General features: G+C 36.3%; 1 protein-coding gene across 3 annotated transcripts in view; it reads right to left on the bottom strand.

Moving 5' to 3' along the window:
* Positions 1–26,671, bottom strand: part of Nrx-1 (neurexin 1) — a 674,791-nt gene that overhangs the window by 371,483 nt on the left and 276,637 nt on the right. For all 3 annotated transcript variants that reach the window (XM_076310652.1, XM_076310653.1, XM_076310654.1), the window contains exon 4: positions 977–1,120. In XM_076310652.1, coding sequence (XP_076166767.1) covers positions 977–1,120 — 144 coding nt within the window. The remainder of the gene's footprint in view (positions 1–976; positions 1,121–26,671) is intronic.

Below are 26,671 nucleotides of genomic sequence, written 5' to 3'. Positions count from 1 at the left end.
ATATTTAACGCTAGAAGTGGAAATCAATGCTACATCCATTTCGTGAATGTTTCATTCCTGAACGATTCCGTTGACCGAATCGATGGGAGCTATTCAGATCCATCGATAAAATTGTATTTTCGTTCTGCAATGCATCGTTGTTTCAGACAAAATTGAGACGACGCGTCGAATTGTTTTTAAACGACCTGGGTATATTTAAATACGATTGTAAATCTGTTGACAGTACAAGCTCAATTTGACTAGTATGGGAAGATGGAACGATGTAAATAATTTACTAGAATTATTGGCTTTTATTTTTTTTCTTATTTTTGAAAATAAAAGAACTTTTGACTGTTATCCTCCTATGCTTGTTAACTCGTATACCGTATAAATTATGAATTCCTTTCGAATCGCAGTATTCGTGCTATTTTTAATGTCTTTCAAACCGAACAATTATGTAAAATGCGCGCAGGTAAAATTGTGCTATACTAATTCATGGCGAGTGCACTTAAATATACTTATATATTCTGCGTTCAAACGAATTTCTGTCGTGTAAAATGCATTTCGTCTTCTGAATTAAGGCAGAAACAATTTCAAGCCGATATGTAAATAATTTATTGCATTTTCTTTATCGATTAAAAATAATGAATTTTCAGTTTTCTGGGCAATGTTTCTTACAAATTTGTGTTTTACTTCGTGTAGTAGATTAATATAGTTGGGTACGAAAGAGAATCAAAGTTTTGGAACATATTCAAGTTGTAACAATAATAATGAATAATAAACTGCTCTTGGTATCAATATTTTCGAAATTTCTTTCATCCAAATCAACAGATAGATATTTTTACTTATCGTGGATAGTAACATCCTTTGTATTACCATAATCTCAAATTGCGAGTAAAGTAACGTGTGAGTCTAAGAAAATACTTTTGGAATTTGATTTCATTTTAATGCTCAAAGAGATACTACGTATTGTTTAAGGGCAAATCAACGAACTTACCGGAGTAAAATAAAAGTCCATTCGGCTGTCTCGTTTTAAATTGTAGGATGATAGATTCCTGCGTGCTCATAATGGGATTCCCCTTGCTCAAATCTATCGTGAGATACTCCGTTCCTTTGAACGAAACCTCGGAAGGCGCTTTGTCTGTAACAAACAAAATTTGAAGTCAACGTTAATACAAATGTAAATTCCACCTAAATTAAGTAAAGATTATAACGCCTGAATAGGCCCAAAAAGAAAGAAAAACGTTTCCTTTCTTTTCAGAAGTTTAATATAAATCACGTGCAATTTGAATTTTTATAAAAAGTTGCAAATTTCAATACCAATTATTGTGGTCTGTGGTTTGTTACCTAATGGTACACGATCGATGATTATTTACAACCGATTAAAGTTTTACTTTTTATATTTCTCTCTCTAAGATTTCTCTCTGTAACAATGATAGAATCTTAAATATCCACAGGGTGGGTGAAAATGTGTGTATAAAGTACACAGGTTGATTTCTTTTGCAAAAAGAAAAAATGAAAATGTAAGAAAAATTGTTCAATAGAAGTCTTCCCTTTCGAACAAATCGAGTTCCATTCGAGCTGCAACTTCTCAATCGACAGTGATAGGGACATTGAATTTCGTTGCTTAATTAATTAGTATTCATTAATTAGATTCATGGTATTCAACGTCTGAACAAATTTTCACCGATAAAAGAGACGTTAAACAATGCTATGCTCCAATTTGGAAGGATTTTTAAATGAAACAACTACCAAAATAATTAAACAAAGTTACTCGATGAACTTGAAACTTGAGACATCCACTCGAAACCAACGAAATCCATTGTCAATGTTTGCAAACACTGATTCAAATACAAACACTCGACAATAGATATACATGTTCTCCAAGTCGTACCCAATATCTCGTGTACTCGAACTTTCAGAATCCACATTCCCGAGGACAAAGCTTTGCAAGGAAAGATTTCAATTTACATACTCAGATTTATTTTTGCTGAAAGTGTACCGCTCTAATTCAGAGAAATTCGTTCCGCGGGACAGGGGAGGGTCCCTTTTGTCGAAGGGAGAATCCAAATAGAAATGTGCCCTCGACTCTGTCGAAATTAATAAAGCCGCCGCGAAGATGCGTCGGTTTAAACTTCGACTTAATTAAAAGCAACGAGCGGGACGCCGCTCGCTTTCCATTTTTTCTTTTCTTTTTTTTTTCTAACTCACGGTCCAACCCTAGCCCCCTACCCACCCTTTAATACACTCAAGGTTTTTAATTCAGTCTCGAGACGTCTGATCTCGCGTCCGTGGCGGGTGCACGCCGGGCGAGACCTCTCTCATTATTTTCCATCGTCCCATTGTTATCATGCGACCAAACAAAATTGCACCGAGGCAAGGCCAGGCAAAAAGGCCATAAGACGAGCTTTAATGGCTTTGGAGTCGCGCCAAATCGCGCCCGTTCCGGGGTTGAATGCACCGAGTCGCCGATTGAAATGTTCATTACCACCGCAAATCATCCGCCAATCCGCCGGTGAAAGGGGTGGGGATAGAGAGGAAACTGGTGGGGAGAACGTGACGTGCTCTGTGGGGAGCGTTCGCTACTGGCTGTCGCGACGATTTTCGGTGTCACTTGCAGGCTGATCATTTCGTTAACCCCTTCGTTTACAACATTTTGTAAGACTCGTAGTAAGGAACCACGGTTGAATCTTGACCATATTCGTAGGTTTAAATATATAGACATATTTTCTTGAAAATATTAGAAAGAAACTCTTGTAGTAGGTTGTTCGATAAGTTCAACAACCCTTGTAGTAGGTTGTTCAATAAGTTCAGAAACTTTTGTAGTAGGTTGTTCAATAAGTTCAACACCTTTCATAGTAGGTTGTTCAATAAGTTCAAGAATCCTTGTAGTAGGTTGTTCAATAAGTTTTACAACCCTTGTAGTAGGTTGTTCAGTAAGTTCAACAACCCTTGTAGTAGGTTGTTCAATAAGTTCAGAAACTTTTGTAGTAGGTTGTTCAATAAGTTCAACACCTTTCATAGTAGGTTGTTCAATAAGTTCAAGAATCCTTGTAGTAGGTTGTTCAATAAGTTCAGCAACCCTTGTAGTAGGTTGTTCAATAAGTTCAACAACCCTTGTAGTAGGTTGTTCAATAAGTTCAACAAACTTTGTAGTAGGTTGTTCAATAAGATCAACAACCCTTATAGTAGGTTGTTCAATAAGTTCATCAAACTTTGTAGTAGGTTGTTCAATAAGATCAACAACCCTTATAGTAGGTTGTTCTATAAGTTCATCAAACTTTGTAGTAGGTTGTTTCCATAAGTTCAACAAACTTTGTAGTAGGTTGTTCAATAAGATCAACAACCCTTATAGTAGGTTGTTCAATAAGTTCAACAACCTTTGTAGTAGGTTGTTTAATATAGTACTGTTTAATAAGTTTTATCGAACGACAAAAGTTATCGAGCAACCTAGTGTTAGACTGTTCAATAAGTTTTATCGAACGATAAAACTTATTGAGCAACCTAGTACTATACTGTTCGATAAGTTTTGTTGTTCGAGAAAACTTCTTGAGCAATGTAGTATGTCTTCAAGAAGAAAATTTAGCGTTCACGAAGGCAGTGACCGACCTTACTATTGATTATGACACGCGTTATTTAAATCGCCAAGAAGTTAACACGTTAACCACCACACCAGTTTTCCATACTTAACCTCTAGCTCTGCTTTGACGAGTCTGACTCGTGATAAAAGTTTTGTATCAAACATGAACATTGCGAGTCTGACTCATGGAGTCAAATGAATGGAAAATACAAATTGAAATTGAGCAGATGAACGTGTAATAAAAAACAATTGATCGATTATTTCAAACAGAGGGAGAATCTTGTCGAATAAAGTAATACTATCGTAAAGTTAAAGTTACGAATCTGTGTCAGTTCCTTTTAATTTTGTATAAATAGTCGTAAAATATATTCTGACAAACATAAAAAACTATAACAATCTCGAAATATTTTGTGCAAGAAAAGATGTTTGTTCTCATCGTCCACCTGAACTTTACAATACGAAGTCTCATATACACTATAATCCCGCAGAAATGTTTTTTAGACACTTTCAAAAAAATCGATTATGCATCCTTTATCGTACATCAAAGTATGAACCGATGATCGTTCTCGTGACATTTGAACAATTCGGGAAAGAGTAAGATCGAACGATATTATTATTGAATCAACTATCTGTACACTGAATTTGTGGAAGCTGTCGCACATGGGAGGATCGAATACCATGAGAAACGTTTGAAAATACTCCGTTTAAAGTTTTCCACTTGACAATGTAACGTTGCTCACTTTCGAGTCCCCTACTCGTCATTTCAATCCCCGCGAAAGCCGTGCACGCGTATCAAAAGGATAGCCAAGCTGTTTGTGATTGTAGCGCGTTCGCTGCTTCGCAAAAAGAAGACACTTTCACGGACGAAAAGTCCCGGCTATCTAGCAGAAGATCACTTCCACGATTCTCATCCCGTGTCTGAGAGGCGCGTAAACGCACATGTACACACGTACACGTGATTTTCTCCCCCCACCCTTGTGCGTTCAAAGGGAGGACACGCGTGGAGGTGTCATTATTCGCGTCCAAGAGTAAAATCCTCAGAATCCTCTTTCCGCTCTCCTAGTTTTATGCGCGTGGGTTTTTGTACGTTCCGCAGGGGTGAATGAATCGCCCTCGGAAGTGAAGCAACGAACCACTGCGAGAACCCAATCTCGTTAAACAAAAGTAGTTTGCATCGACTTCGTTGAACACGACGCGAGAAAACGTTCTTTTGATGTTGCCTGGATAATCTCGTCTCTTCGTAAATCCATTCTTTCGTGCAGATCGTTTGTAAATGACGTTTAGGTCGATTCTTTGTTCCGTCCTCCGTGAAGTATCTTCGCTCTTGGAGAGAGCTGTTTCGCAATTAGCGTAATTTTGGTCCGTTGGCAATATCGAGTATACGGCTCTCTCTCTCTCTCTCTACAATTTCTAAAACGCGGCAGGGTAGAATAATTGCGTTTGAATGTAAAATCGGTGATCATTTCAACCACGAGGAGTTTGAAAATCATTGGAGGGAAATGCACGAGTTGTGGAAAGATTAAAAGAAAATCAACGAATAATTTACTATATCGATTTGAGTAACATCTGAGAGGAGTTTTGAATCGAGCAGCTTCCTTCAACAACGTATCAACCTTGTTATCGATTCTTGTGGAAGAATATTTCGTTTAATTATAGTTACAATTTGATATGGAAAATCGTGAAATAATATATTCAAAATAAGTCGTGTATTTAGGATTTTAATTTAAAATATACACCTAGTTTCAATTTTACGAACAAATTTTGCGATAGAAATTAATTCAGAGTACAAACTCGGATTGTAATGGTAAATTTATTTAAGTTCGAACACGACATCGTATTTTAAGTTAAAGATATAATCAAGTTAATAATTTTACTCGACCAAAAGGTACTAAATATTTTTTTTAAATAAGATTCGATACGAGAGATCGATTTTACGATAAGGACGCAGCTTCCAGATTATTGTTGAGGCTAAAAGTTTGCACGATCTTTTCTACGGTATTTTCAATTAATTCATTTTCAGCGAAGGAAACTCCAGGATTTTAATTAGAACCTGGAGGACACGAAGTTTCTCCACCTCCAGCCACAGACTTACCAGAACATCTTGGACAGAGGAATCAGAACCTGTACTTAGTGTTGGATCAGTTTCCATTCGAACTATTCGAACATTCGTATTGAAACTGTCATCAAAATCCATCGAGTTCTTGCGCTGAAATTCGTTCGAACTCGCGAATCCAACTCTCCGCGTCCTTTGTAGCACGCGAACTTGGAACAGAACTTGTATTTGTAAAATGCAACTACATTCCTAGAATTACTCTGCATAAATTACGCTTTTGGGTAATACATTGCTACTCGTGCTAAATACACGAGAAGGATCGCTCTCTGCGAAAGAGATTACATTGTTCCATCGAACAATAGAAATGCAATTGCACGTTTCGAATGCACCGATGAGTTTACGATACAATGATAATTACAGTCAGTCAGATTTCATTAAACCGTGCAATAAATTTCACTACTAATTATTTTTTTATGTGAATTAAATAAGTATGTTTTGAATTAAAAGAGTATGATTGTAATCGAGTTGAATAGATGATTGAATCACGATCAAGTGTTTAACGTACACTTTGATTTATTTACACTCACCAATTGGAAATTATTCGACTTTCCGGTAGTGGTGGTACACAACATTTAAGCTATAAATGTTGTTTATCTGTCCAGATTTTTAGAAACGAAGGTTTTTCCCTTTATAAAGGGCAATTGTAATTTTTGACTCAACAGAGAACGTGTTTCAATTTTCAAATTGACCCTAGAATTTTATTCTGAACTGAATGTAATGCATACTCGGATATCAATCATATTTGGGTTCGTTATATTTATAAATGAAAGTGGAAAATTTTTAGAAGGCGTTGTTTAAATAATACTGTACAAAATATAAGAGACATTGCAATATTAAACCACAAAGGGGTAGAAATACTGGTGAAACTGTTCTCGAGTGAAGGAGGGTAGGAAATAATGGAGACAAGTAGATAGTGTTATGTTTACGCTGTTCTTTAAAGTTTCAAGTATACGCGCGCCTTGGTACGGTAAAATTAGGTTTATCCGGAATATACTGTGACGCGTTGTTATTTCAAATTTCAGACGCGTACTACACATACATTTTTAAGAAAATCATAAAACATTGGATACTTAGAAAGAATAAGGGGCAGGTTCGATAAGAGCCCCTTCTAGCGTATTCTTGGTGAAGAAAGATTGAAAGAAATTTCAGAAACGTTGCAAGTATTTGTGAAATGCGAAATTTCTTTAACGCTATAAGTCAATGGATTAAACATAACGCGAAATCGGGGAAAAAGTAAACACGAACCGAAAATCGAAACAGATGTCACGGACAATAATTTCGAAATTCGAGGAGAAAATGCAAATTTGTAGCTGGAGGCAGTAATTTTGTTAAACGATCTGCGTTTCTAATTTTTGTCGTCGGGATTTCTTTATTTCTATTGCATTTGAAAGCAAAAATTAAATTCTTGTCACAGGAATGGCGAAGATTAGGAAAATTCGAAAACGAGGGACACGATTAGCAAAGAGACAGAATAACAAAAGTAATTTTACAATGTATTTGGCGAAACGTGCACGTAATCATTGCACGCTTTGATATCAATTTAATGATATTAGGTGGTTCGCGAAGACATTAAGCGAAATAATATTTAGTTTTGCGAGTTTTTACTCGATTTCAATGCAATGATACTTAAAATGGGAAATTATGCCCAGAATTATATCAGCTTTTAAAATAGAAAATCTTTGAATATTTTAACAGAATTCTTAAAGCTCTTGCACTGAAAATCGTTTGAAATTTTAAATATTAGAAATTCTAAATTTTGGACTCCTTTCTTCGCTTAACTTACATTGTGTTTTTTATTTATGAATTCGAAATGTAAAAACCGTGAGTTACAAAGACAGCCTAATATTTGAGCCGGAAATTGAGGGTTTTTTTATTTATTTTATTTGCTACGAGAAATGTGTATTAATGTTTTTCTTAATTCAAAACACAACGGGAAGAAAAATCTATCTCGATAGTGCTCATGATTTTTCAGGAAAATCGTTCATTCGATAGACATGACTCGGGTAGATCAATAATCTGGGTTAGTTAATCTATCAAGTAAACCACCATAAAGCAAAATTATCTAAATCAACTTCGAGATACTCTGCACAGCATTAAAGTTTCAGAGTGCAGTGTTGTACAATATATGGAGTAGAGTATTTCAAGTGGGGAAGGGGGGGGGGCGCAATCCCTAGAGGGATGTCTTATGTAATATAGACAAATATCGATAACTTATATAACTAAATACCTTTTTCCATTGATCATGGAAGTACAAGTGTAGAAGTATATTTTTCTTTAGAAATAAAACAAAATATTATCTAAATTTGAGATAGAAGATAAATAACTTGTTATCCTTCATTTATCTAAAAAGAAAGAAGAAAATAGAATTTGAATCAGAGAATTAAATGTCTCACAAAGAACAAATAAGAATTTACTTTCGTCTTGTTGATCTTTTATTTAAAGATACCTTCTTGAAAGTTCACTTTAGAAGCGTTTTAAAACTTCAATATCCTATTTTAATCTAACTTACTCAATTTAAACTATTCTTGAATTACAAGAATGTACAATGATTAGGTTAGTTTGAGTTAAATGTAGAATGTAGAGTGTAGAACAATCAGGTTAGGTTGGTTAGATAGAGTTTCTTCCTCTGCTTTACCAATCTAATAAAATCCAACCCAATCTAACTTAATCATTCTACATTCCTATAATTCAAAGACGGATTAAGTTAGATCGGATTAAAAGATACAAAAAGTTACATTACTTAAAAGAAATTTGATTATCCGGTATACTTGATTCTAATCAGCAGAATGTAATACACACTACCGGACATAGTTTCGTTTATAACTTTAAAACAAAAGCCGAGCACCGATATCACATACAGAAAAAAGTTGTTCAGAATAATAACCCTGACAACATACTTCAAGATCATCGAAATCAACGAGGAGGGTAAATTTCTAAATAATCACCGATATATTTATTCTCGATTCATTAATTACGCATCAATAACCAGAGTAACGGAAACAAAATCATCAACATTATTATAAATTTAATTTAAACTAGTATATAATTTATATACCTTTCATTAGTATATAATCGTTAACTTTCAAAATATCAACAGTTCAAACGACTACGAAATAGACCATGCCTAAACAGACTCGTAACTCAAGCATACTGGTACAATTATTTCCAACAAAGATTCCACCACGTTATTGTATTCTGTTTAATTTCTCTAAAAGGAAGGTTTACTAACGGTATAATTGAGCGAAAGTCTCTCCGGGTCCGAAAAGACCCAGGTGTGGAACGACAAGAATGAAGAAAATTATTTTCAACGAAAATTCCACCACTAAAAACAAGATATACTAACGGTATAATTGAGTGAAAGTTTCTCCGGGTCCGAAAAGACCCAGGTGTGAAACGACAAGAATGAAGAAAATTATTTCCAACGAAAATTCCACCACTAAAAACAAGGATGCACTAACGGTATAATTGAGCGAAAGTCTGTCCGGGTCCAAAACGACCCAGGTGTGAAACGACAAGAATGAAGAAAATGATTTCCAACGAAAATTCCACCACTAAAAACAAGATATACTAACGGTATAATTGAACGAAAGTCTCTCCGGGCCCGAGAAGACCCAGGTGTATCGAATTCATTAATCCAGAAGGATTAAGAAAATTATTTCCAACGAAAATTCCACCACTGAAAACAAGATCCACTAACGGTATAATCGAGCGAAATTCTCCCCGGGTCGAAATAATGTACAACGATCACAGACTGTATTACAGTCGCCCCTATGTCGGGCGCTTGACGAATCGTTAAAACAGAAACTCTCATCCGCGTGGATGGAATGCGGAGCGACGGTGTCGGGCAGGGTCGAATCGTCTGAACGTGACGTCCTCGGTCGGGTCGAAGCTTATTAAATGCATGCGGTTGACGCTAACACGGCTCTCCATTCATTGGGCAGCGGCCGAGACACGCCACCGGTCGTACGAAAACTTTACCGGCACGCGATACCTTCGCTTTTGCTGGAAAGAGCGAAGTCGAGCACGGGGCGAGCCGGCAAGTGGCGCAACTGGGCCGAAAGGGGAGCAGTGGGGCGACCTAGGGGGCCGAAACGACGTTAAAGCTTCCCGGCTTCGACTAATTGTGAAACACGCCCTCGAAGCACCGCAACGGTCTGAATTATGAAGAAAGTTCGACACTCGTTCCGCGTACCACGAGAACGAAATTCTTTCGCAACGCGCCAACGGATTTATGGGATATTGGATAATACCCTGTTTCGCGAGCACCTCCGATCTTAGCGAAAGGGGGCGGGCACCGAGAGTTTCGTGGCATTCTGACGCGCAAAGGAGGTTTTTCGACTCGACGAGGGGGGTCTACCCAGGAATTTTTCCTACCGGATGAAAGAGATTTTATCGTACAGCTTTTTACGGTTCCTTTTTCATCGAGAAACATTTCCCCTCGCGTCTTCTAGGTTCTAATTTTATACCACGGTATCGTTCCACGGTGGTCAATCTTCTTCTAGAAGGTAATTTATGAGAGAATTTTTCATTTGTTAGAGATATGAGAAAGTTTCTACAATTTTTGGACCAATTGTCTTTGTTAACTACATTTGAACCGTGTAATATTTTTCGGGAAAAGTATTTTCTGTAATTATTTACCACTTTTATCATCTTTTGGGTAAAAAACGGATAGTAGGTTTAAAAAATTCAGGGTTTCCGAGGCAATGTCATTGACAAACTTTCTGTTGTTATACGAGGTAAATAATTTGTTATTCTACCGGTTGGAATAATTATCATTGAATATTAAGAGAAAGGAAAAGAAATAACGTTAAAGTTTTTAGCTAGCTTTGAATAGTCTTAGCAACTAGATCTCCAGTTGTTTGAGAATAAAAACTAATTTATTTATTTGAAGAGACTTCGAGATCTGTCGTTTATTGTATAAGTTAAGAAACAAAAGCGTAAGAAAACGAAAATATATCGTCATATCGATCAGAAATAATACATAATGCCTGCTATGTGCAAACAGTGAAAACTTTTACATACCCCCAATAATTTTCTTCTATTGATATTTACATTCTATTGTTATTTCCCATAAAAAAAATTATACACAATATGTTTTACAAGATTTCCTTATACACCCTAGTACATTCCGCAATAACGATTTTTCCCTCGATTTTATTCTACCGATATCCACGTTGTCTATTCTCCATGAAAAATCATACAAAATGTATTTCAAAACCCTACCCCGTGCAACCTTCCATATTTTTTCGAAATAACGTTCCAAAATTTTCGTAAATTAAAAAACATCATCAAAAAGGTCGAAACTTTGAAGTTTCTCAGAAACTAAAAGAATCTTTATTTTTAACTACTCTAAAAACTTGCAAAATTTTACGAAACTCGATGAGAAGGAGTGGAGCACTTCGCATAAATTCCTTATCAGTACCACTATCCGAGATATTTTAAGAATAAACGAACAGTTCGATAGATTTTCACAATCTGACGCGACGTAGCTCTCCCAATGTTTCGTTGTAAAACGACCGATGAAGACTTCGCGCAGAATATCCGCGCGAAACAACATTTGTTCGTTTCGTTGTAGAAAAATGGTAGAGTTCGTTTGAACGAGGTAACGTCAAACACGAACACGATACAAATGTCGACACCGGTTAGACGACGGCTCGATTGTTAGGCAATTATGCCACTTTGGCGGGTGTTCGTGAATTCCTCGAAAAGTTGTGACATTAATTAAACCTACCGAGGCGCGAGGCGTACAGGCATTACGCGTCCAGGATATTCAATTCGCACGAAAGCGGCTTAATTACGGCGGAACGTGGCGCGTTAATTACACGATACTTACGTTCGCCGCTGGAAATTAGTATCAAATCGAACGGTCGATTTAGAGAGATGCGAGATCGCCCGGCAAATAACCCCCAATGGAGCAAAACCGAGTGCGACGTGGCAATTTGTCGGATATCGTGTAATTATAGCATCTGGCGAGATACGACCGCCGGAAAAGCGGCCATTATACGATGATCGCGTGACTCTGGCCGAGAAAATTACTTACTTTCGATTTCGAACGTGCTCCTCGTATTTTCCACGTTGCTTTCGAACACGACACGAGTCAAAGATGCTTCGTGACGAGTGCAGACGACTTGGAGGAATGTTCGTAAATTTTATAACGATCTTACACGTGGTTGGAGATTCTATCGTGTTTGTACGATTGTTTAATTTAACGACGATATTGGAACGATTGAGTCACAAATGGTATTTAAACACGATGCAGGAAGAATGTAAGAATTGAAGAGGATTGTAAATACTATCAGATGGGAAGAAGATCATTGAACTCGATTGAGGATGTAGAAAAATTGTACTTTGTTTACTCGGAGTTTTATAAAATAGTTGCGTCTAAGGTAAGGACGAGTCCATCAGCAATTTTTGAACGGAACGTTGATCTTAATTATTGTCCTTTGACTGATTAATGTACGATTATTATGCACTATCTTATTACTTTTATGAAGTAATCTTTTCTCAAGATTGTAGCAAATTTGGATTCTTTTGCAAGGAAAAGCTACCAACTGTCAGACCTCACTTTTTATGAATCATTGCATAAATGTTCATTAGTTCAATATAAAAACTATGGTGTATCTCATTGTTGCTATTTTTTGACGTTAAGAAAGAAACCAATTCTTATATCGAAGCTATTAATTTTATCTATAATTCTTAAATTGCGAATAGTAATGACGTATTCTTTAAATAATGCCTGTATGTGTTTATGTAACCACGAATCAATTACTTTGAAATTAAGTATGCACAAAATCTCATTTGACGAATATAGTAAATAAATCCCTGAACAATAATAAGTACAGCAGTAATTATAAAAGAAATAATTTCTTTACGACTGACGTATACATTTCTATTTCTATATTAATTTATTGGAAGGAATAGTTAATTATACAAATTTTTACTGTACATTCATTCGCGAATAAACGATTATACATTGTTTTTAAGCGCCATTCATGACCTTAATAAAGGTTCCCTTCAATATATTTAATAATTTGAAACGCTCGTTACATTTTCGTTGGCAAAATCCTTTATGAAAATTTGTATATACAGTATGAAAATTTGCAAAAATTTGATCAAGCTATAAATTTATAGATTGACAGTAATAAACTCGTCACATTTCCTATTATTAACGAAGCACAAATATTTTAGTCGTAATTAATATTTCTCTCATTCGATGTTTCCTACCCTCATTACTTTCAACTGATTAATAATCGTATTAATAATAGCTAAATCCGCGTCACCTATCCTCTATAAGCGCATCTTTGTACCGAGAAGGCTGTTCAGTATTATGAAGCTTTATTAATTATGCTGTATTTATCATCCTGCAATACTCGTTTTTCCTCAAAAAGGATATAAACACCTCGAGTAAATTTAATATTAATTGTATCGAATTAATCTTGTCACGTTTTAAGTATGCAATTCATAAGCTTTAGTTCCAGTTATTAATAACCAGAATTGTTTACAATTTCTCAGCAGGCGTCCAATTATTAAATCTAGTCTTATATTCTAGTTTATCTCTACCTCATCTCTCTTTGTATCATATTTCATATAGACTAAAATAATTTATGGACGGAAAAACATACTCTTATCGGCTTTGTCAGTTGTATATATAACAATTAAAATAAATAAACTGCCAGAAACGTATTTTATCGAGAAATCTTTTCTTAAACACTTATGCATGTTGTACGATGTTCCACTAATGTGATCAAATTTAATATATTATATACCTATGCGTATACAATGTTTATGTTTTACTATACTTTGAAGTGATACTCTTCAAAATAAATATTTCATTACATTGCATACACTTTTGAAGTATTTTCTACGATACTAATACCGAAAGAATGATAAAATATTTAAAATTCGAGGAACATCAATTTCCCTATACATACACAAAAATTTCTATTTCCATCAATAAACGTAAATTCAGAATTATACTAATTTACAAATTACAGTAATGTTATAAACGTTGTAAATGGGAGGTTAAATTAAATGTTACAATCTTTGTCTGTAAAAAAAATTATTAAGAATAATAACAAAATTCCTAGTTGCTTTTCTAGAATCTACTAGTATAGTTTCTCTATCCCAAGGAGTGGAAAACTACTCATCCGGGAATCTTCCACATTAATTTTTCAATAATTCCTCCAAGATCGAGAAATATACATTTGAAACATTTTTCTATCAAAACACTACTTATTCGAAGAACTGATAACGAGTCGACGAGCAAACGCATTAAAACTCATGTCTTAACAATCAGAAACTATACACTTTCTGTACCCTCTAAATTTTCATAATAACACCCTTTCCGACTACCTTTAAGTATTCTTATTTCCACCCGAAACATTCCCATTACATATTCACCGTTACAAAAAAAAAAAAACAATATCAGAGAAAGAGTTAGTTGGAAATTTTTCAAGAACGCGTACCTTAAAATACGAGTCTGCCTGTAGCTAATATTTAGTTAGTTCTCGGGTAATCCGTTCCCTAAGAACTCGCTGCTGCTCGTAACACTGAAACGAAATAAATTTCGTGAAAGTAACGAGGCAAAATAAATAGAGCAGACGTGAGCTTCTGATTCATAGTTTCAGCCCCTCGATACTTCACAACGGTGCTTGTATTCTTGCTTTATCGCGATCGCGAGTTACATCTTACCGGACAAATCCATATGGACGACCTAAGGTCGCGACACCCTTTATGCAGAGGAACGGACGATACACACCATTACTAATCCGTATTAATCGCCGTCCATTCATTAGGAAGTCAGCGATGGGTGGCCCTTCTCTGTAGGGGGTGCTCACGCCACGTAGTTCCGCACCTGGCGCACTCTCACGATCAATCGCACCCATTCCCATTTTACACTAAATCTCCCCGCTGAACTCCCTCTGTGCACCCGTGGAAGACAATGACCAAGTAAGCTGGAACCCTAACGAAGCGCCACGTATACGTACCAAGGAGCGAATAATGAAAATACACCTGAGCATTGGTTACCACCGATGTGTTACCATTCCTCTCTACGTATTTCTTTCTTCTCGATTTTCCCAGACATCTTTGGTAAAACACGTAACCAGGAACTACGACCAGTCGAGTTACTTTCTTGAAAATATTGCTAAGCAAATCCGTGACAGTAACGTTCATTTTCATCCTTGTGTACGAATTGAAACGATCGTCGAAGATTAGATAAAAATTCTCTCGGTGGTTGTTCGACGATAAACGATTTATCGTTCGTAGGATAATTTTTGTACGGTGATGTCGGTTGTTCAAGAACTTGGCACGTTTAATAACTTCGGTTATTTGTTCAATAATATACGGTTCTTTACGTGTAATTGTATGATAGAAAACGAGATAAATAACCATGTATAGTTTTTACCACGATATCGACAAAACGTTCGTATCCGTTACAAGGAATGTTCAATGGGATTTCTTGTAACAATAAGCGAGGCAATTCCTTTGTCACTTCGATTATCTGACAGGAGACCATTACGTTCTTTCTTCTTTTAATTTTTCTTATCCTCGGATTCTTGTCCGACACGATACCATTAGATTCTTTCTTATTTTAAGTATTTCTCACATGTACTAATAAAAGGTCAAGTATATTTCAATATCGTTTATAAGATACGTGTTTGTACTCGTTTTTTATATATTTACGAAAAAAATGAGTCGTTTAATACAAATTTAAAAAGACGTAGGCCATTCGTCATTTTGGAAAATTTATACGTCAAAAGTGATACGCACTGCAATCATCGATAAATCGTTATTTAAGAATTCATTTCGACGCAAATGTGCTCTCGAGTACATATATCGTTTTAAGTGCACGGCACAATTGGTTCTTGAAACACGAGTGTCCGAAGTATGTCGTTTATAATATACAATATAGGAGATTGAATGGCGACCGAAATTCCCGGGAAAGCTGTGACCCACTTTTCCCTCAGAGATACGCACGTCGCGAGTGGTAGTAGTAAAAGAAACTCGCTGACTCAACGTCCGTCAGTGACCATCTTGCGAGTGTCGAGTCTGGCGCAGTTCAACGAACGTGTGCGAGTGAAAAGGGAATTGCAAAGTATTGCATATTATACTTTACTTATACATTAAAGGAAAATCTCGTAATAAAACTATATTAGAAATTTCTCGTTACTAGTGACGACGAGTCGAAGACGTATAAAAAACTGTTGCTTCGTTGGATCTGCTGCAACGTCGATTGGCAGAAAAGATACTGATGATTCAGTGATAAAGAAAATTTAATCATAAAAGAAAAATTAGTGTTTATTAATCAGAATTAAGAATTTGTAGTTTCTTTGGATTTAAAGTCGCTATAAAAAAAAGACGTTCTATAAATTTAAGATTTTTAATTGGAGAAATAGAAACTGATTGGATGATTCTCGATGGCACGAGTCGAGGGATTCGAAGCTGAACCGAGCAGTAAGTCAATGGAATGTGGTATAATCATTTTAATTGGTATGTTGGATAAATCAGCAAACCTGAAAAGTTGATCGAAAGAAACAGTTGTTGATTTAGTTTAGAGACAATAGAGGGCACGGGGTCAAAATAGTCAATGCTAAGAAACAGTTGTTGTTCGATTATCGATCTAGTCTACAATTAGAGGACATGGGGTCAAAATGGTCAATACTGATTTTTCAATGTATTCGATTATGAGATTCGAACAAAATTTACTTTTCCTTATTTATCCGATATTTCTTTATTTAAACATATTGCATCTGCATACTTCTTAACTCTACTATCAGTGATCATTCAACGTCCCAGTGACGTTCATATTACTTTCTCCTTATAAACAACGTTACGAAGGTTGTACAACAGAGTCCTCAAGTAAACAAAAGAAATCCAAAATTACTTACAATGCACTGTAACCCGAGTCCATTGTTCAACCATGAATAAATTCATTCTCGACTTCATTCTCGATCGACACAATATTTGAAAATTATTTTACGATGTAGAGTTCACTGATAAAACATTCCAAAATCAACGTAATAACAATCGAACGTTCGCTGGAGCAAAATATTTATACGCACCTGCAGCGTTCACGATCGAATCGAAACTCTCCACTGGTTACGTGAAAAAAAAAAGAAAAAGAAAAACTCTTCGCCCCGTTGGTCGAGGGTTAAACACCGTTCAATTCACGGAAATCCCTCTCGAACGCGAAACCCGAACGAAAACCGGGCTTGACTCGAACAAAAAGGTTCGGGAACCGTGTAACGTTGTCGCGGAGACACGCTGAAAGATTCATCGGTGAAAGCAAGCGTAACAAAGCGAGTTGAGGAAGCCCGCGGAGGAACGAATCCCACTCCCGAAAAGGAAAAACGCACGAGGAGTGTCCCTCTGCTTTTATTACGCGAAATAACGAGCCCGCGGCACCGATCGTCGCTCCGAGCTGAAGAAAAAAAAAAAGAAAAAAACGAAGTCACGGGGAGATTTTAATAAATTCCGACGGCTCCGCGCGACGATAAAAGTGGCATTAACTGTGTCGTTCGATCTCATCTGCGACGTCCTCGTTCTCCTCGTCGTCGTCCATGCGGGATTAGCCGAGTAATCTCTCGAAGAGCCTCGAGGACGGGAGTAACGAGATCCCGGGAGGAACGAAGACCTTTTCTCATCTTGGAAGTCGTGCTCCTCGCCGCGTTCCTTTTCGCCCGCCCTCCATTCTCCTTCCACCGTACCCCCACTCCCTCTCCGCCGCCCAACACCGCCCTTTCACCTCCGCCCCTTTCATCCACGAGCACGTGCAAAAAGTTTCCGCCCGGAATAAACTCTCTCCTTTTAAATACGAAGTTGCCGCTACCTCGACTCTCCTCCAAGGTGAAACAGGGAGCATGGAAGAGAAAAGCATCCCTTAATGGAAGTCTGACACCGAACAGGCGAACTGCGAGCGGTTAAATGTTCATTTCTACCTGTAAACTCCGTACGAACAATTGCGGATGTTCGATAAATATTTAGGGGCTTTTTTAAAGTTTAATCAGGGATCCTGGGGTGCCAGGATCCCTCTGAACCCGAAGGAGGACCCTCTTCGTACGAACTTACAACCGCTCGGGGTGGCCAGGGCCCCGGACTCCAGTCTCGTGAATTTTTTCACGAATCGGTGAAATTTTCATACGACGTGTCCTCGAGAAAGATCTTCGCGCGTTCGTTGCGGTTGATCCGCAACGGTAAAAGTGAGGAGCTGACGATTCGATGTGGGTACACCTCGTGAAAGATTATGCGCGGCTATAGGTGGCCGGTAAATTGTAAATAGTTGTACAGTTATCGAGTTTCGACGAGTGGAAACGTTTATTCGATATTTGGTGGAGAGAACAAGTGGGTTTGTTTGAGTTATTTGGAAAGTGTGGTGGACTCTCGTGTAACGTGGTTGATATGTGTTGTGGGAATTTTTGGTGTAAGAAATCGTGCTGTGCATGGAATTTTTCCCTTTAAGAACAAGTGTTTTTATCGATCTAATTGTTATGTATACTTGCGTATTGTAATACTTTTATATTATGTATATTTTGTATCATAGAAATACTTTTATATTATGTATATTTTGTATTATGAAAATACTTTTCTATTATGTATATTTTCTATTATGGAAATATTTTTATATTATGTATATTTTGTATTATGGAAATACTTTTCTATTATGTATATTTTGTATTGAGAAGTTCGATGGGAATAGAAATACAAAAATTAAAGATGGTGATTCGAGTGGAGAAGTGGAGTGAGACGTGTCCTGTGAACGTTCTGTCGAAAATGTAATGTCGAATAAATAATTAAGAGGATAAGTGTTGTGAAAAATATTGCGAAAGGTATCAAACGCGATCTTGGTAGGTCGAGGAAAGACGTGGTCGTGGCTCGATGTTGATGTTTACATCAGAAGAGAGACTCTTCTTAGGTCACGTAGACAGTGTTACGTCACTGGTTCGCGTAACTAGAGATGTTCTCTAGCTATAACGTGTGCTCGGAATGCACGAGTCGGTGGAGAGTTAGACACGTGTGGACAAACTAATAAAATCGTCGTAAAAGTTAACCTCGTATACTTCATATAGGGGACCGTCCCAAATAGTTCAATAACGGAACAGACATTATACGACTTATCTATTTCGGTACACCCTAAGTGTTGCTGCGTTGTATCGAGACTTGAACGTTACAATGGCCTTCGATCTACCAGCTGAGATTACGTTAGACTTCGATACCTTTCGCGATACCTTTGATGGTATTTATCTCGTTTACGACGAAAATGTTTCTACTCCAGTTTAACGCCTCAATCATTCATCTTAAAGAGATCATCTTCTTCGAGAACACGATGTACAATTCCACGACGTTGGCTCTCCGAATCGTGTTGGATATAAATTATAATTTAGGAAGAAGTAATTGTTTTCACCTTTTTCTTAATTTCGGCACTTGATGCGATTCTCAGATATTTATGCCTCGTTGATGCAAAAGAACCGATATTAATAATTTCATTAGCTCACTGTGCGTGCTTTTGTCGCAGCATTTCTTCAATGGCTTCCGATTATCAGAGAAATTGTTAACCCCAGACGCTGACAGGGTTCGCAAGACCGTCACGGACTATTGGCTTTTTTTTCTTCTTTTTTTTAGTTTAAGAACTTTACTTGTGCAAGTAGCTGAATCACCAGTTGTCCGAGGTAGAAAATACTGTTTGGAGGTAAGAATTATTTTAGCACTTTCTGAAATGCAACGTTCGTTTTATTTTCTAGGGCACGAGTAAATAGAACTCTACTATTCTCCCTCGTAGGGTATTAAAGGCACGAAGGATCGGATCGATACCTCGGTTACTATCCGCTCTACGGAAAAGTTGTATAGAACAAAAAGGAGTTGAAATTTAATTTTCGATAAGTTTTGTTATGTACATGTATCGATGTGAAAGCAACGACAAGCGAGATACTGTACATTTTATGCTCGATATTTTCAACTCCATCTCATCTTTTCCTGAAGTGCAGCAAGAAGCAAACAGATAGAACTGCATCTCATGTATACAGAAATTGGTATATATTTCGGAGTATACTGGTCACCGTTTAGAATTTTCGTTGATTTCAATCATTTGCGTATCGTACATGAACTTAATCTTGATCATCGCTGAAAAGTACAGAATTCGTACTCTCTCTAGTTTGGTGCAGGTATTTTGCAGAATATTCTAGAAACTTTCACGCAAAATTGGACGAGAAACGAGACACGAATTTGTGTCACAAATATATGGCGACTTATGGAAATTAATTTTTCGATAGATCACTTTTTCACTTTTGAGAACTTGTGTAAGTTTAAAATGGAATATATTATGGAAAAGTAACGAAATACCTATGTTTCTGAGAAAATATGATGTGTGTTTGGGATGGACAGAATGTCCAACTGAAGCATGAAAGACAACTAATTGAGATGGCGCCAAACTGAGAAATTTTGGGTGAACGAAAGTAAATGTACGGAGTGAAAAAGGTTAAGGATTAGAACGAAAGGGAACGAATACGTGAGAGAATACTATATAGGGCGAGAAAGTCTAACAAAAGTTACTGTGAGCGAACTTTCACTTTTTAAATAATCATAGTAGTAATAGAAAAGGAGTGTCTTTACTTTTCAAACCTCCAAATCACGTGAGATTTAATAAAGATAATTCCTATAATATTATATACTTGATCAAATCTTTTCTAGTGCAGAATGAAAACATCGAATTTTAAACTCAAAATCATAAACCATGACTCGCGTTTTCTAATACATAGTTCTCTGATTATACAAATAATCTTCTAAGAGGATTATTCGAATAATTTACAAGAGTATCAGCTCTCGGTCGAGTTGCAACAAGTCAACGAGATCAGTAATAAATTAGCATTAAAGCTCTGTAAAGAGTACTATAAAATGTTAATCCTTTTTAATAACTTACGAATTTTCTGTCAATAGTAATTACACTGTTTACAACCATTCCGTTTATCGAACAATGAGCTATCAGACCGATCTAATTCTTGCTTATCTGGTTAGTAACAATTACGAACAAGTTTCCCTTAAGCGTAGCAATGGCAAACGGACCGATAATCAAGGTACTTAGGTGAAAGGAATAAATATCGGGGCAGATCGTTGCCACTTTATTTCGTTCGCAACACTTCCCAAGCTACTTGCCGCGTGCAATAAAATAAATTATGTCGAGGCTTAAGCTGGCCGCTCGTCGCAAGCGGAAGTATATAGAGCCCGGTGCTCCCCGTTTAATAAATCTCGATGGCTCACCAGGATAAAAGTATACTAAAGACGTCGTTCGATTTATTCCCTGTCTCCTTCTTGTTGTATCCTCCATACATCCGAAGGATTATCCAGTTAATCCTGAGACTCCTCCGATGGGGGAAACGAAGAGAGTTCGAAATTGTGAGGTGTACTATCTTCTATAAAATTGATACTCCCCCTCGATCGTATCCTCGTCCTTTAAAATCATTATACCATCGTGTTACTCAACCCGTGGCCCGTGTATTATCATCGCGAATATTGGCAAATCATCGAAGCTGTAACCGGATCGACGATCCCCGATTTAAAACTGAAGTATTTGTCAATTAAGCCAGGAATCTCCAATTTATGAGCAGAACTTTTGTCAATTAAGTCAGGAATCTCGAATTTATAAGCAAAACGTTTGTTAATTAACTTAGGAATCCCCCGATTCAAAATCGGAGCATTTGTCAATTAAATCAGAAATTTACGGTTCACGATTGCTAGTATATAACGAATGTTTGCAGTTAGTTGTACATTAAATTGTAATCACTGTTGTTTCATATTTTTAGTACATTTCTTCCATATTGAAGATATACGTTCAACGAATTGGGTCCACCATTTTGTTTTCAGTTATGTTTACCTCGGATTTATAATCAGCGACCTCGAAAATATACGGGTGTCAATTTTTGTGTACATTAATGCTTCCATATCGAATTTATCGAATCTTTTCCCGATTATGATCGTTTAGAACCACTGTGCAACGTGGCCAAAGTATGTTATGCAGTTACAATACTTTTCTAGTTAATATACTCTGCTGTTTCGTGTGTTTCGACATACTTTGTCTGTATAAAAATCCGTGATCAATGCCCGAGAAACGCGATTCGTTTCGAAATGTATGCGCCATAAAGTACGCGTAAAAATTGATCGATGCTTTATTTACGACGTTCTTTCGATCTGCTTCAGAGTTGGTTTCATTGGGATCTTGTTACCGGAAGGAACTTTTTCAGAACTCGTTAACCAAGTCGGAACTTCGGCGAAATTTCTGAAAAAATAAGATACGATACGCCGCTTCAAAATTATATCACATGGAATGTTACGTACTTCTGTCATTAAAACTTCGATTCACTTCTTTGATCGTTGATGGAGAAAGATTTTGGATTTGATAAATCATTCGTAACTCGAATGAAAAGGACGCGATTCGAGTACCCAATTAGAAGTTGCAAATTCGCAAGAGGACACACTCCTGTTGTACCTTTCAAGTTACTTGAACTTTGCTTCCTCGATACGTGCTACGAAAATGCGAATTTTTATCGAGGCACACTATCTGTCAAGAGAACTGACCCTTCAGATTTATTTATACTCTTTTTAATTTATTTATACTCTTTTTATTGGATAAATACAAAGAGTTCTCTCCCTCTTGGTTCTAAGAGAAAGTTTCTTCCGATTTGATCTACCTCTCTGTCTTTCTCAAACAATCCAAAAATTGGTTTAGATCCATCTCTATACGTTTACAATTTTATTTATCATCCTTTAACAGCATTTTTTTACTGTTTTCTTTTTTGTACATTAGATATTAGTTGTGTTATCCAATTTTAATTCTTGGACCACAGGTATAAAACATCAGTTTGTATCGGGATTCTATGGCTCGACCAACCTGTTTCCTACTACGGTTCAATTCACTTGACACGTAGAGCAACAATTCATGATCGTAATTAATTCGGATACAGTGAAATGAAATTTGTCGTAATTAATTTATTGCGATGACAATTTATCATTGAGGCGGAATATTTCCGTATGTTTGACTCGTGCTTTGAATTCGTAGTTTTATTTCGAAAACTGAAGTAACGACCTTGATAATATCAAGCAGAAAATTTAATACGTCGTTTAGACGAATAATGAAATAAAATGTTTGTGTATATTTGGGATAGAGGAAACATGTCAATCATTGGAATTGTTATTATATTTCGTATTCTTGATTCATAATACCAGTTTAAGAAATAAATTTGTTAAATAAGATTCCTGGATAACAAAATCAGATATTCCTGCCCTTAAAATGATCGAAAACAATCTATCATTGTGATATAATATTTCCGTATCCCCGATAAATCGACCATTTAAAGAAATAAATTAGTGACCTCGATAATTTCCAAGTAAGAATTGAGTACATTGACACGAATAAGAAAATCAAATATTTCTGTACACGCTCAAAGTATACTAGTATACCACTGTGGCATAACATTTCTGGACTTTCAATGTTGTTAGTTAATGTAAGAGTATACAATGGAGCCAATTAATGATACATTTAATAAGAACCACTCGTTTTTGTCTCCCCATTAATGACACACATTGTTGTCATTTTGTTACTCGTCACAATTACCATACTAACGAGGAAAGGACACGATTCGTTCTACTTCAATTTTAATGTGTTTCTGCAGACTGATAGTAGAGAGATGTCACTTTATCTACATAAAATATCAGACGCAGATACTCAATAATTTTTGAGATATAAATAATTAAAGTTACCTACCCTGATACTCAAGATGTATCAAGATATGTACCAGGACGTGTCATTTTAATTTTGTATATCTTAAAGACTATCAAACATCTACACCTAATCATACATACATCGAAAGGGATCACGTACCTATCATTCTGCAAAAGCACATTAAAATCAAAATCGAAAAATTCGTGATCATCCTCCTTGAATACCAACATTCACTCAATAAATCGTCCATTTTGAGAAACAAATTAATTATCTCCATAATTAAAAATAAAACAAATACTCACGTTTTCCTTGATAATAAAATCAAATATTTCCATGCAAGCGCAACACTATGACTACCAAAGGGATCAATTTTACCTGTTTCAAACTTCTTTTTAAAATTACTTACTTTTTAAAATACTGGACGATTATTGAAATAAACGACCGATGGTACTCGTAAATTAATTTCTTCTTTTCCTATTTAACTTCGAAGATACGTGTACGGTGCGATACGAATAGAAATACGTTGACGTCGGTAATTCTAGTATTCAAACTGACGCAAACTAGCGCATCGTCGCCAGTGTACGCTCGATCGGTGTTATCAAACCACGGCAATCCGACCGGTGGAATTTCGCCACGCAGAAATCCATGAATGGGGTTTTCCTTTTCACGCGTTGTATCGTTGTCGTGCTTCCTCGAGGCAACACGACCCCTTACCAGCCGAACGAAGCGGCCCTCTTGTCGCCCCCTTTTCAAGGTTCGTTTCCTCGGAACGACGTGCAACATTAAGCGCGCACAGAAATATCATTCGTTCGCGCGTATCTATGCTCGCGAGGTTTCCAAGAAGAGGAAAAGCAGATGCGTCCCCTTCCACGGCGGTGTGCCGGCCCCGATAGTTACGGTGGGGAGGGGGCGTGTGGGGTCCACGCGAATAGCTCTTCAGGAAAAGCAGAAGGACCCTCCTAGCTGGCGGAGCAGATAGCGAAAGGGTGTTTACGAGGAGCTGTGAATGCAGATAAGAGCGATCGTGGCTAAACGTTTATATCGAAATCGGTGACGGTACTGCGCCCGGTAATATTCCGACCCTGATCACCATTCCTAGGGTGTTTGATACGGTACCTTGTTATTTGATAAAATTCGAAGGGCGAACGATAACTTGAAACTCCTTTTGGGGGGATAACCAGGGTGTCGGGTCGAAAAGCACCGTCGACTCTTTGCGATTTATTCTTGGGGTCGATGATTACTTTTTTTTTACAATTTAGTAGCATATTTAAGAATTACTTCTTCGTTTAGAGTTATTATTTATTATTAAAGTCGTTTTTTTGTTGTATAGGAAGAGCTCGAGAAAGGAAATGTGAATTCGTCATTGTGAATTATTGGAAAGTAATTTATATAATTTAGTTTGGTTGAAATTTAAGTTTTCGTTTAAAATGGGACAGTTCTTATTGTAAAATTTCTCGATTTGTTTTTCACGCGAAGTAAAAACAAATGGAAGAGCGAGACAAAGCTATAATTGTGTGACCTAAGTCACTTGTATGATCTAAGTTTCAAGTCGATAAGTAAAATAATTAAATATTTTTAATAGAATTAGAATAGAAATCTATAGATGAAATCGAAGATTTATTAGAAAGCGAAGATTTACTGTGAATTATTATTGACCTGTATGACGAAACGAATTAATAATTTATGAGAAATTTTACACTTTAATAGTAATCAGATTTTTTTACTTGATAACAATGAATGCTTCTATTATTAAAATGAATTGATAAAATGTTATTGCAATATTGCTCAACTCAATATTATTCATTGGAAATTTAAAGCAAACGTGTTTCTACTAAATAATACTCTATCGTTTATCTATTAAATATAACTTACTTCAATCGACTAATGGTTTTGAACACTTTATCAGCTTCAACATACATATTCAAATTAAATTCTTGATACTGAACGAGGTTATTTATGTACGTTCTTCCGTGTACTTATAATTAAGTGCAATTATAACAGTTACTTTCCAATCTTTGCATACTGTTAGATTAATGCACAAATAACGAGGGTTATTTGTGATAATTTCTTATTCCATATCGCTCATACCTCAATTTGACATTTTAATCGATATAAGGTAATTATAGTCATTAACTAATTGATTGTAATTACACCAGGTGGTTGCCATTAGCCTCAATACGTGCTTTCACATTCACTAATGGAATGATTCTACTATCGGGTAAAAGCATTCCTTTCGTAAGATTAGAGGTGGCCAATTAGTGGATAATAAGTGTTGTATCCTGGGTTTAATTCGGCACAATATTATGTTCACTGCGCGCAATTGACGAATAATGCGGTAGATGACTAAAATTTGTTCAGTTTTTCGATAGAATAACGCAAAGTCTTCTTAAATTAGATGGACAAAGTTTGGAATACATACTACTTAGCTCGATGGTAAAAAGTATCGCGCAACTATTTTACAAAAACTTGTTCGAATTATGCACACTTTTCTTCGCGATAAAATTTTTCATAAATTCATGGAAAATTTCAGGAGTTATTATAAAAAAATCTTCTTATGATATTAAACGAGACGCACACTCCTTTTACCCTCTTTTTAAAAGAATAAAAATAGAAAGAAAGTAGCTAAGAATCTGAAAGATTAAATGAAATCTCGAAATCCTTTACAAAACTTTGCAGCGAACAAGAAGTGTCCGTAACTCTGAAAAATACTGTTTTTGTACCTATAATACAAATCGTGCGATAATTTTTGCACATCGACTTATCAATTTTCGAAATCATCATTAACGAAAATTATCCATTTTGCCTGATAAAATATTACAAATCTTAATATTCCCTCAAAATTCGTACACGTTTCCAATCGTTGAATCTAAGAAAAGAATCTTCGTTTTTCAAGGTTCGAGAAATGTTATTTTGAAATTACAATGTTCAACATTATGTATTGTAGCTACAATTTATCTTAATCGTATCCTTTGGATATTACTCGTCGTCTGTTTTCGATATTACACCGCGTATTGACATACCAATGTATTAAACATTACTGGTACAATCAGTCTGAAACTAATCCGTATCCTCTAAATATTACTTGCACGATTCATTTGTGACAAATTTTCAATGTGACTGCGTAGAGCAGTCTCTGCATTTGAACTCCGCTATGCGATGTCAATCACAGGTTTCCTATTCGGCTCTAACTTGTCCTTTCAACCAAGTTCATCGCCAAATAGCAGCATCTACCTAAATGGAGCATACACTACTGTGTTCACTTCACCTCGACGAAAGTATCGTCATAAAT

The sequence above is a fragment of the Ptiloglossa arizonensis genome, chromosome 4 (genome assembly GCF_051014685.1).
Source record: "Ptiloglossa arizonensis isolate GNS036 chromosome 4, iyPtiAriz1_principal, whole genome shotgun sequence".
NCBI classification, from domain to species: Eukaryota; Metazoa; Arthropoda; class Insecta; order Hymenoptera; family Colletidae; genus Ptiloglossa; species Ptiloglossa arizonensis.
The sequence above is the reverse complement of the archived record's forward strand: the minus strand, read 5'-3'. Positions and strand labels throughout refer to the sequence as shown.